At 54.5% G+C, this 12,414-nt stretch overlaps 1 protein-coding gene across 1 annotated transcript in view; it reads right to left on the reverse strand.

The window, feature by feature from the left end:
• Positions 1-12,414, reverse strand: part of CACNA2D2 (calcium voltage-gated channel auxiliary subunit alpha2delta 2) — a 581,166-nt gene that overhangs the window by 94,446 nt on the left and 474,306 nt on the right. Inside the window, exons 9-10 of the mRNA XM_065407282.1 lie at positions 3,341-3,391; positions 2,930-3,029 (exon numbers count right to left, since the gene is read on the reverse strand). Coding sequence (XP_065263354.1) covers positions 2,930-3,029; positions 3,341-3,391 — 151 coding nt within the window. The remainder of the gene's footprint in view (positions 1-2,929; positions 3,030-3,340; positions 3,392-12,414) is intronic.

Consider the following 12,414-nt stretch of genomic DNA (forward strand, 5'->3'; position numbering starts at 1 on the left):
TCCTCCAGAGAGAGTGTTGGAGGAGCCACCGACAGCAGGACGGGAAGCGGAGCGCCAAGGCCAGGAGGCCAGTGGAAGGGCGCAGGGCTTGCCACACCTGCGGACAGACGGGGCATTTAAGGTGGGATTGTCCCTACTGGGGTGGGGGCGGGGTGCCACTGCCCAAGACGGTCCGCCAGGTGAGGAAACCTCGGCGGTTGCTGACCTATTGGGCCTGTGGGTGATGGGGCCACGTGCAGTGGACATGCCCAGGCCCAACGCGGACAGTACACGTCAGTCCCGGCAAGGGGACGGGACCCGGACTGTACCACGAGAATCATAGAATCATAGAATATCAGGTTGGAAGGGACCTCAGGAGGTCATCTAGTCCAACCCCCTGCTCAAAGCAGGACCAATTCCCAACTAAATCATCCCAGCCAGGGATTTGTCAAGCCTGACCTTAAAAACCTCTAAGGAAGGAGATTCCACCACCTCCCTAGGTAACCCATTCCAGTGCTTCACCACCCTCCTAGTGAAAAAGTTTTTCCTAATATCCAACCTAAACCTCCCCCACTGCAATTTGAGACCATTACTCTTGTTCTGTCATCTGGTACCACTGACAACAGTCTAGATCCATCCTCTAGACCCCCCCTTTCAGGTAGTTGAAAGCAGCTATCAAATCCCCCCTCATTCTTCTCTTCTACAGACTAAACAATTCCAGTTCCTTCAGCCTCTCCTCATAAGTCATGTGCTCCAGCCCCCTAATCATTTTTGTTGCCCTCCGCTGGACTCTTTCCAATTTTTCCATATCCTTCTTGTAGTGTGGGGCCCAAAACTCCAGATGAGGCCTCACCAATGTCGAATAGAGGGGAATGATCACGTCCCTCGATCTGCTGGCAATGCCCCTTATAAAGCCCAAAATGCCGTTAGCCTTCTTGGCAACAAGGGCACACTGTTGACTCATATCCAGCTTCTTGTCCACTGTAACCCCTAGGTCCTTTTCTGCAGAACTGCTTCCTAACCATTTGGTCCCTAATCTGTAACAGTGAATGGGATTCTTCCGTCCTAAGTGCAGGACTCTGCACTTGTCCTTGTTGAACCTCATCACGTTTCTTTTGGCCCAATCCTCTAATTTGTCTAGGTCCCTCTGTATCCTATCCCTACCCTCCAGCATATCTACCACTCCTCCCAGTTTAGTGTCATCTGCAAACTTGCTGAGAGTGCAGTCCATGCCATCCTCCAGATCATTAATGAAGTCCCGGGCAGCACAGAGGCAGGGAGCCTGCTGAAACTGCCGGATACCCGGACACATTAGGAGGCACTGCCCCCTCAGGGAAACTGAGGGGCGACAGGACGAGGTGCTTGTGGGCCCGGAGGGGCCGGAACTGGAGGTGGAGTCGGTTGCCGGGATGGAGGGGATCCCGAAGGAGGTCGGGACCCAGACCGTCACTGGGCCAATCTCCAATAAGGAAACCCAGACTGAGTGGGCCCAGCAAGAGGCTGGGGCCCAGGTGGGCTACGTCCAAGAGACTAAATGGACCCAGACCCTGAAGGAAGAGGGCCTGGATGACCCTGACCTCCAGGCACGGCTAGAGGCCGCGGAGCTGGCCCGTCGGAAGGCGGAGGTACAGGTCCGGGAGATGGCCCGAGGCTGGGAGGCCTCCGAAAGGAAGCGGATGGCCCTGGAGGGCCAACTTTGGGGAGCCCAGGCCATGAGCCCCCCCTAACCCCAGGAGTGGGGATTTTGAAGGGGGGATGTAGCGCGGTGGTCACCCGCTCCGGCTCGGAAAGGGTTAAAGTCAGCCCTGGGAGAGGGCTGGGGCTGCGAGCTAAAGGCTCACTGATTGGGGAAGCAGCCACAGCTGGGCCATGCCCCAATCAGGCCACAGCTGGCCCTATAAAAGGCCAGTGAAGCAAGAGCTGACAGACTCTCTCTCTCTAGCCTTTGGAGAGGGAGGGACCAGGCTGCCTGGGGAGCTGAGGAAGGTACCGAGGGTGGAGCAGTGCTGGGGAGCTCCAGCCTAGCAGAGCCCCAGGCTGCAGGCCGAAGGAAGGGCCCACTAGAGAGTACTAGGGCTGCAGAAGGGCAGCTTCGCTATAGGTAGAGGCAGCAGGTCCAAACCCCCTTGCCTGGGATGAGTGGCTTATACTGCAGTCTACCCCAGTGAATGGGGCTAGATGGAGACTGGGCAGTAGCCAAAGACTGAGGCGAGGTGGGGATAGTGGGTGGGGGTTCCCCTGGAAGGGGGTAGACCCTGAGACTGAGGGGTGCACTGCCAGGGAGCAGCACTCCAGTGTGCAAGGGCCACTGGGTCCGGGAGGGACACGGGGCCAGGAAAAGTGGGACACCGGCCTGCAGGAGGCACTCTGACGGCTGGAGAGCTAATTCCCAGGGAAGACCAGCAGGAGGTGCTGCAGGGGTGAGTCTCGCACAGTTACAGGTACTTTCCTGAATTTCTTGCACAAGGCCACAAAAGAAAGAGCATCTCCACGTCCAGCTCATCTGGGAACAATCCCAGCACCCACCATGGTCCAGGAAACGCTCTCTCCGTAAGAACTATCCACTGCCTCCCCGATCACTAGCTATGCAGCTCCCTAGATGTTAAGGCAGAAGGGACTGTTCGGATTGTCTCATGCACGGCACAGGCCAGAGAACTCCACCGAGCGATTCCAGCCCAGAACTTCTCTCTTTTAGAAAGAACAATGCAGTCTGAATTGACCGGGAGTTACATGGGTTTGCTATTTAGCCAAAGGAAATGTAGTCTGGAAATTTTCTCCCAGTGAGCCGTGTCAGTGTGGGAGGGCTGCAAGTCCCGGTATTTGGGTGCACTACGCCCAATTGAGACCAAACGGTGGTGCACAGGCTGGTGGGCCATGGACATAAAGGGTGTTCTCCATCTCTTGTTCCTAGGGTTCCCCACCCCTCTGCCCTCCTCAGAGCGGTACTCACCGAAGCCACATTGACGTAGTCGTCATCCGAAAGGGTGTCCAGCATCTCGCAGACTGACGTCTTCATCAGCTTCAGGGTGAGGCCACTGACGCTGCCGCTCCTGAGGAGGCAGAGAGGACATGGCTTGTGATGTGGCTCAAGGCGATACATAGCTCTGGGGTGTGGAATACAGGACGCTGCTGCTTGCAGGAACAGGGCAGGGGAGGGGAGAATGGCATGACCAGTGACCCCACTGCTCCTCAGCAGCCCCCCAGAGCCTTCCCTTGGGGGATGTGGGGGGGCAGAGTTACATGCTCACTCTGGCTCCACCCATTTGCAGCCTGTTGATTGGCTAGGTGAGAATTTCACAAGAAGGCCCTGGCCATAAAAGGAATCCAGGGTTCCTACAGATTCCTCCCGGGCAACACTCACACGTCCACGATGATCACCATGTCCTTTGGAGAGGAGGCCCCTTGGATATACCTGCAATGAGCAAAGACAGAGCGTGAAGCATGCCCCGGCCTCCCAACCCACCTGGGGAAGGGACTGGCATCGCATCACAGCCTGGGGCCACCTGGGGAGGACGAGGTTGGGATGGGAGAACTACAGCAGTGGCTGGCAAGAGAGCATGTATGTGTATGTCTATTGTGCTAGGCTGGATAAAACTGCTCAAGAGCCAATGATTAAATTATTCTCTGATAACTGGAGGACAGTCCACTCCACAGAAAGCTCAGGGCTCTATGTAGCAATTATGAATACACACATGGTTTTTTAAATGCCTTCTACTGGCCGTTCTAATAACTATAGCCTGCTGGACTACACTACCCAGAATCCTCAGCAGGAAGTTTGGCGGGTCTGGATTCAGAGAGTGCAAAATGAAGCATGATGGACTGGCAGCATCAAACTTCAAATTCTCTGTGCACAATGCACAGCTCATCAGCTGGAGCCTGTGTTTTGAGCACCACATGCTGTGAGAGCTGTTCCCTGTGGCGTGCAGAGCGGCTGTCATTATCATTGAAAGCTAGGGATGGTCGGCTGCGGAGATCTAAGGTCCATAGGTGTAGTTTGACTTCTACATTTGGTGTGTGTGTGTGTGTGTGTCAGCTCCAGTCAGGCCAACAGAGCCGCATGTGCGGGAGGGAGGGGGGCGGCGGCGGACACAAATTCCGTGCCTGCCCACAGGGGCACCATTTGAGATGGGGGGAGCGCAAATTTCACCATGATTCCAGGGGCTGCTTAGGCAACTGAAAACTCCAGTGTTTTTGCAGATAACAACTTAGAAATATCTGACAGGAGCATTGTATCTAATTCCTATATCAAGAAAGAAAATTAAATAAATATTAGACCCACTCAGCTCTAATACGAACATGTTCTGACATCTTGTGCCAAGTTACTTATGGGACACTGTTTAGATTTAAAATTGTAATGTACACTCTTATTCAGATATGCTTACTGAAGTCAGAAGGGACCATTGTAATCAACTAGTCTGACCTAGGCCCAGTAGCGTAGCTAGGGGGGTTCAGGGGAAGCAGCCGCTTCCCCTCAGTTCATTTTTCAAAAGCGGCGCCTGCCGGGCCGCCGCTGGGGTCCTGCAGGCAAGTGGGGGGGGGGGGGGCAGCACGGCCGGACTCCGGAGGAGCCATTGGGGGGGGCGGCGGGCGCGGCCAGAGGAGCGAAGGGGCCAGGCTCCTCGGCCATCGCGCCCCACGCGGCCCCAACATCGCCGCCGCGGCCGCCTCCTGCGGCGGCTTAGGGCTCGGCGGCTGAGTGCTCCGCAGCTGGCGGGCAGATCCCCTCTCCCCGGCAGCTTCCTGCTTCCGCAGCGCTGAGTGTGGGGCGCGATGGCCGAGGAGCCCGGCCGCTTCGCTCCTCCGGCCGCGCCCGCTGCCCCCCCAAATGGCTCCTCCGGAGTCCGGCCGTGCTGCCCCTCCCCCCCCCTTGCCTACAGGAGCCCAGCAGCGGCCCGGCAGGCGCCGTTTTTGAAAGAAATACTGGGCTGCCCAGGGAAGCAGGAAGCTGCCGGGGAGAGGGGATCTCGCCAGCTGCTGCCCGCCCCACTGCTCCGCTCCCCCTAGCCCCTGGGAGAAGCAAGCAGCGCCCGCCCGCCCCTCCGAGGGGGGGCGCAGTGTGGCCGGAGGAGGAGCCAAGGGGGGGCGTGGCCAGAGGAGGAGCCGGGGGGGCGCCTTTTTTATGGTTGCTCCCCCTGCACTCAGAAGCTGGCTACGCCACTGCCTAGGCCACAGAACCTCACCTACTCACTCGTGTAATAGACCCCTAACCTCTGGCTGAGTTACTGAAGTCCTCAAATCATGGTTTAAAGACTTCAAGTTACAGAGGATTCACCATTTACACTAGTTTAAACCTGCAAGTGACCCCATGTGAAGGTGACCCCCCCCCCCCACGGTCTCTGCCAATCTGACCGGGGGGGAAATTCCTTCCTGACCCCAAATATGATGATCACTTAGACCCTGAGCATGTGGGCAAGACCCACCAGGCAGATACCTTGGAAAGAATTCTCTGTAGTAACTCAGAACCCTCCCCATCTAGTGTCCCGTCTCCAGCCGTTGGGGATTTTTGCTACAGGCAGTCACCAATGGGCCACACGCCATTGTAGGCAGTCCTGTCATACCATCCCCTCCATACACTTACCAAGCTCAGTCTTGAAGCCAGTTAGGCAGGGCCATCCTTACCCATACGCAAAGTACGCAGCTGTGTGCTGCTCCAGCTCTTCCCCAGGGCCCCCGCCCCTGCTCCGCCCCAGCCCTGCCCCCACTCCTCTGAGGAGTGCAGCATGGCCGGGCCTGCACTTGCTGGCGGTGGGAAGTGCAGACCCGGCCCCAGCTGCGCTGCCGGTGAGTGCTGCGGGGTGGTTCCCCCCTGCTCCTCAAGCCAGCCCCGCCCCCTCCACGGAGGCCTGGGGACAGCCGCCCCCCCTGCTCTCCTCCCTGCAGAGGCCTGCCCCCCCCCCGCAGGGGGGGCTGCGTAGGGCCCCAGAATAGCTAGGGACGGCTCTGCAGTTAGGTTTTTCTCCCCCACTTCTCCCCCTGGGAGGCTGCTCCAGAACTTCACTCCTCTGATGGTTAGAAACTTTTGTCTAATTTCAAGCCTAAACTCGTTAATGGCCAGTTTACATCCATTCGTTCTGGGGTACACATTGGTGCTTAACTTGAATAATTCCTCTTCCTCCCTGGTATTTATCCCTCTGATGTATTTACAGAGAGCAATCATATCTCCCCTTAGCCTTCTTTTGGTTAGACTAAACAAGCCAAGCTCTTTGAGTCTCCTCTCATAAGAGAGGTTTTCCATTCCTAGGATCATCCTAGTAGTCCTTCTCTGCTTCTGTTCCAGTTTGAATTCATCTTTCTTAAACATGGGAAAGCACAAAGCAGAATTGCACACAATACTCCAGATGAAGTCTCACCAGTGTAATGGTACTAACACTTCACTGTCTCTACTGGAAATACCTCGCCTGATACATCCTAGGATTGCATTAGACTTTTCACATGACTATGAGCCATCACATCAGTGGCTCATAGTCATCCTGTGACCAACTAATACACCCAACTCTTTCTCCTCCACTGTCACATCCAACTGATATGTCCCCAGCTTATAGCAAAAATTCTTGTTGCTAGTCCCTAAATGCGTGACCTTGCACTTTACACTATTAAATATCATTCCATTTTTGACAGGTTTCAGAGTAGCAGCTGTGTTAGTCTGTATCCGCAAAAAGAACAGGAGTACTTGTGGCACCTTAGAGACTAACACATTTTTATTACTCCAGTTTACAAGGTCATCTAAGATCTTCTTGTATGATATTCGGGTCCTCCTCGGTACTGGCAAAACCTCCCAACTTTGTGTCATCTGCAAATTTTATTAGCCTACTCCCACTTTTTGTGCCAAGGTCAGCAATAAAAATGTTACATAAGATCGGTCCCAAGACTGATGCCTGAGGAACTCTACTAGTAACCTCCCTCCATTCAGCCTGACAGTTCACCTTTCAGTATGACCTGTTGTAGTCACCCCTTTAACCAGTTCCTTATCCACCTTTCAGTTCTCATATTAATCCCCATTTTCTCCAATTTAACTAATAATTTCCCATGTGGAACTGTATCAAATGCCTTACTGACATCCAGGTAGATTAGATCTACTGCATTTCCTGTCTAAAAATCAGTTATCTTCCTAAAGAAAGAAATTAGTAACTTTGTTACCACCTCTTGAATACAACAATTGGAACAATTGTAGAAAAATCATTTGTCTACCTACTTTTTGCAGTTCACAAAGCTTGGAACAGATCCTTTAACTTTAGGAAACACCCTAACAGCCCTTTTTTATCTTAATCACCTGCTAATCACTTTGTTTATAAACAATATTCTGACTCCCTGCCTCAGGGGTGCAAGCTGGGAGCAGTCTCCTCCGCAGAACTTGTTACAACGCCTTCCCATGCCCCCCAAACTCTGCCTATGTTAAGGTCATCTTCCTCTTTGGAAGACGGGGTGCTGGGTGGGAGGGGCAGACGGCACTGGCTCCAGCAGATGGCAGGTCCCATTGCTGTGTTACGTAAGGTTTAAATGGAAATAATACATGATATGACAACAGCTTAGCTGATGAGCATGGCGACTACTGATCTGGTTATCCCCCAAAAATTCATGATGGCAGAACTCTCCTCCTGGCTTTGTACAGGCACTGGGGACACTGCAACGCAAATCAGTCAAAAATGGGGCGTGGGGAAAAACCTGCCCTATCCAAAGTATAGGGAGAGTGAATGGTCAGACTGCTCAGTTGGGCCTGTAGGCGTTCCAGAAGCTTGGGAATAGCCTCTCTTCCTCTACCAAATACCCAGCTCTGCAGGTAATGGTGTCTTTTGAAATCAGTGTTACCAGGATGCACAGTTTGCGGCTGTCCCTAAAAGTGGGGTGTACGCACTGCCTGGGAAGGCAGGGGCTGTGTGCCTGTGTGCTTATTCACTCATCCAGATGGACAGGGCTTTGTCGCTCTCCCTGGGGCTCTGACTCAGTGACTGGGAGTGGACAGGAGCAGGCTCATGGGAGATTCTGCCAGGCGCTCTCCTCTCTGCACAAGTCCTTGTAGCAGAGCAAGGCTTGCACTCGGTACCACTCAGTAACTGATAGGCTGCACTCGTGCACTGCAAGCTCCCCTGTCCTTCAGTGCCACGTTTCCCCAAGTGCTGCTCCTCAGCCCCCCTCTGACCCCTGCAGCCAGATCCACAGCTAGTGCGCCCAGCACACTGCGGCCTGCTGAGCCACTGTGCTGGCTGCTATGGATTGTGATGGAAGTTGGGACACCAAGGCAAATGGCATTACTTGTATGCCATGGAGACTGGAGCGCGTCAGGTGTTACAGCAGAGCTCTGCAGCACCGTAGCACAAATTGGCATAAAAAATCCTCAGCTATGGGGGGCATGGATCAGCGTTCACATACCACTCCCTGTCAGTACCTGGCCCAGGCCGGGGAAGCTAATGATCCAACCAGTGGACCAAATTGGGTGAGGAATCCGGGTCACGGCCCCCCTGCCATACGTTGTACATACGCTAAGAAGACCCTCAACTGTAGCAGCCCCACTTGCCCAGGAAAGCGTGCCAAGGAGAAGGGGAGAGAAGATGATGCTAGCTCTCCTGGAAAGCCAAGGGAAGGCTGCAGAAAGGCCTTGCAAATGGAGAGCGACCCGCCATTCAGTATCATATCAGCTTAATGAGCTCGAAATGCTAAACTCTTCCATCAGCACAGTCTCCTTTTTTTTTTCTTAGCAGTGATTATGTTGCTGACACACACATTCATATTAAGATGCTGTTTGCCCCCCCTGGTGGTTTCAAAGGCCAGACCTGATTAGGTTACTTTTAGCTGCTTGGAGGAAAAAACCTCACCCCAAACCCACCGGCTAAGAACAATTAGGAACGCCTTTATCGCCTGTTTAAAGAGCACACACAAAACCGGGCTGTCTGCTTCCCACCAAGTGCTCCTCACAGCAACAGGGTGAAAGCTCTGCACCATGGGGTGAGGTTCATACCTGGAGGCAGGGGGACACAAAACAGGACACAATACTGGCGGCAAAGACCTCATGCAAAATCCTAACTCCAAAACAACTGCAAAAGGACCTCCCTGTCCTCCTCCAGAATGCTGCCCTCTGCTCGGATGCCTGCAAACCAGTGGACACTGGTGTGTTGTGCCCACTGCCCAGCCTACTGATCAGTATGGCCTCATTGTTTCCTTGCGCTCCCCCGTCTGTCTGTTATAGCCACCTGTCTTCTACAGCCTTAAAACACTGAGCCTGTAAACTCTTCAGGGCAGGGGCTGTCTCTCACCATGAATGAGACCTGCTGCCAGCTTCTGAGGGTCAGTGACTGCTGTGGAAATGCCACCCACCCTCTGTCATATCCTCTTTCTGTACCCCGCTGCGGCATGCAGGAGCAGCTCCTCCAACAGGGCTGGATCCATGACTTAGCCCTGGCAGGAATAGACTCATGCATGGAGCATGTGGAGCCTTAGCTAAAATGTGTTGGCACTGGCCAACATCGCTTCCGCAGAGGGAAGCGTAGACACGTTCTACCACAATATGCTGCGAACCAATTCCTACAATGGCTCCAGTTAGTGAGGCGCTGGGAACCCTGGGCTATGCCCCCAGAAACCCTAGTGCCAAACCCAGGTCACTGCAGCCCTGTGTGGACGTGGCCCGTGTATGGCTCTGCAGCGTGGATGCTTAGAGGAGGGGTTGACAAGCATGGGTCTGCATGCAGGGGAGACGGTAGCGCAGGCATGCCCTATGTGTCTGTACAGCACCCAGCACAGTGGGGCCCAGACTGGTGCTTTCACACTGCAAATTATTAATATTTACTGCCAGATCTTTGCACTTTGATTGGAATGTTAAATGACCCATTTCTGTGTGTGCATAAAAAACAGTGGAAATCTGCAGTTTTCCAATGCAAGCTGGATCTATTTTTACCCTCCCCAGTTCTACCTTCAAAGGGGTGGGGTGTGTGTGTGGAGAATTAAAGGCTATGCTGGGAGATTTGAAAACCCTCCTCGTTCCTGACAAACAGCCGGCTTGCAGCCCCACAGCGCGAAATGCCACGCTGCACGTGATGGGGTGTGGGGCAGGAACAAGTCAGCTGGCAACAGTTTTGTGAAAAGCATGTCCAGGGCACGAAGCAGTTTGGAACAAAGCCACAGAAACGTTTGTGTGACACTGGGCACCATGTTTCGTTCCTTGCGTACAGCTCTGTTTATAAGGATCTTTGGCCCAAACTTGAGGTTATTTGTTTTCTGGAGGCCTCTGCTGAGATCATGACCCCATCGCACTGGGTGCGGGACAGACGCACGGTGAGAAACAGCCCCCCAACGGGCCTGTGATGGAAACAGACAAGACAGACAAAGGGTGGGAGGGGAAGTGACTTACCTGAGCTCACAAGCAGAGCCGGGACTAGAATTCAGCTCTCCAGAGTCCCAGTTCAGGGCCCTGTCCACTAGCCCCCTCTACCTCCCAAACACAATCCCTCCCCCATGGTTTCCTATGTCCCTGAGGCTGAAGGGGGGGAGCCTGGTTACATCTCCACATATCTCACCTGCACTGAATGTGCACCCTTCCTCCTTGCGCTTGCTGCCCTGTACCCCTGCCTCCTGAGCTGACACCTCCTGGCCTGCACAGCCAGGGCCTCTGGTGGCGGCTTCCTTCTGTAACCCCAGCAGCCCAGGAGGGGTAGGGCTCCTAGCTGGCCAGCTGCAATCTGTTGAGCCCCCACTGCTGGGGAATGCGGAGTGGGAATGCCCTAGAGGTGAGGGGAATGGGGCTAACGAAGGTGGTGCTTGGAGCTCATGCCAGGCCTGAAGGGCCTACCAAGGGGTTGGGAGGACTGATGGAAGCCAGGCAGGAGCGGGGAGAGGCACAGTCTGCTGCAGCGGCTGTTACCAAGTGGGTACTCCACCCGCCCTGCCAGCGGCGTGCTCAGACTCGCTCTGCATGGGGTCGTGGCTCTCCAGAGCCTTCTCAGAGATGCCCCGGTTTCCACGCACCTCTCGTTTCTCTGCTGCACTCGCCTTCGCTGAGTTGCATGGCAGTCTCCCCCTGGCTTCCCCACCTGGCCCCCTGGGACAGAGTGAGAGTACATGGGGTGGGAGGCAAGCAGGTGCTGTGGCCTTAGGGAACATGTTTTCCCTTGTGGTTCTGTACAGTGAGCAAATGCCTGACAGGCAGAGAACAAGTGTACATGGATTTGACGCTCCCTGCGTCACCCCAAACCTCAGCCTACGGCGTCCCCACATTGCTGTGCTAGCACATGCCCTCTGGAAAACAGCTGGTGGGCTTGGACGCACGCGGCGGCAGCTCTCCGGGCTGTTCAGCTAAGGGACCCACAATCCAGGCCTTTCAGTTACAGGCCAAACGGCACCGCGAGGCAGCGAGAGAGATTCACGGAGCACTACTCAATCACTACCGCAGACACACCATCCATAATGCCACCCCCCCCCACACACTGCCACACCCACCCTACACTGCCACACACACGCCCCTGCTGCAGACACACACTCCACCGCCACACCCGCACGCACCACCCTGCCACAGACACACGCACTGCACTTCTGTAGACACAAACACCACAGTGCCGTAGAAACACCCACAACACTACCAGAAACACACACCCCTCTGTAACAGCCACACACCACACTGCCATACATACACCATACCGCCATGCACAAACACAAGACGCTGCCACAGATACACACACATCACACTACTAAAGCCACATCATATTGCTGCAGCCGTAGACACACATCACACTGCCATACATACACATCCCACTGCTGCAGACACACAACACACACATTGAGACTCGACATCCCCCCAACAATGGAGAAACACAATACACCCCCCAACATTCCCAGCCACACATTCCACCCCACACATCACACACATCCAGGCAGAGATGTGCAAACACACACTGTGCATTGCAGAGGCAGGCACACCAGTCCAGCTGCGGACACAGACACACACAGTTTCAGGCAGACTGATACACTCAGGGCTTGTCTACAACACCCGCTGGATCGGCGGGCAGCAATCAATCCAGTGGGGGTCGATTTATCGCGTCTATGATCAATCGACTGCTGAGCGCTCTCCTGTCGACTCTGGTACTTCACCAGAACAAGAAGCATAAGCAGAGTCGACGGGAAAACATCAACTGTTGACTTACCGCAGCAAAGACACCGCGGTAAGTAGATCTAAGTACATCAACTTCAGCTACGCTATTCACGTAGCTGAAGTTGCGTATCTTAGATCGACCCCACGCGGTAGTGTAGACAAGCCCTCAGGGCCGAAATTCTACAGGTGCCGAGCCCCCTGCAGTACCCAATTACCGATACACCAGTCGGAGCTGGGAGCTCAGCCCATCACTTGCACACCCCTAAATGTTCACTCACAGACACACTTCAGCTGTTGCTCAGCTGGAATTTGGCTTCTCCTTGGGACCTGCCTTCAGGCCTAAGCCTCCTTTCTCACAGCCC

This window comes from Emys orbicularis, chromosome 7 (assembly GCF_028017835.1).
Source record: "Emys orbicularis isolate rEmyOrb1 chromosome 7, rEmyOrb1.hap1, whole genome shotgun sequence".
NCBI lineage: Eukaryota > Metazoa > Chordata > Testudines > Emydidae > Emys > Emys orbicularis.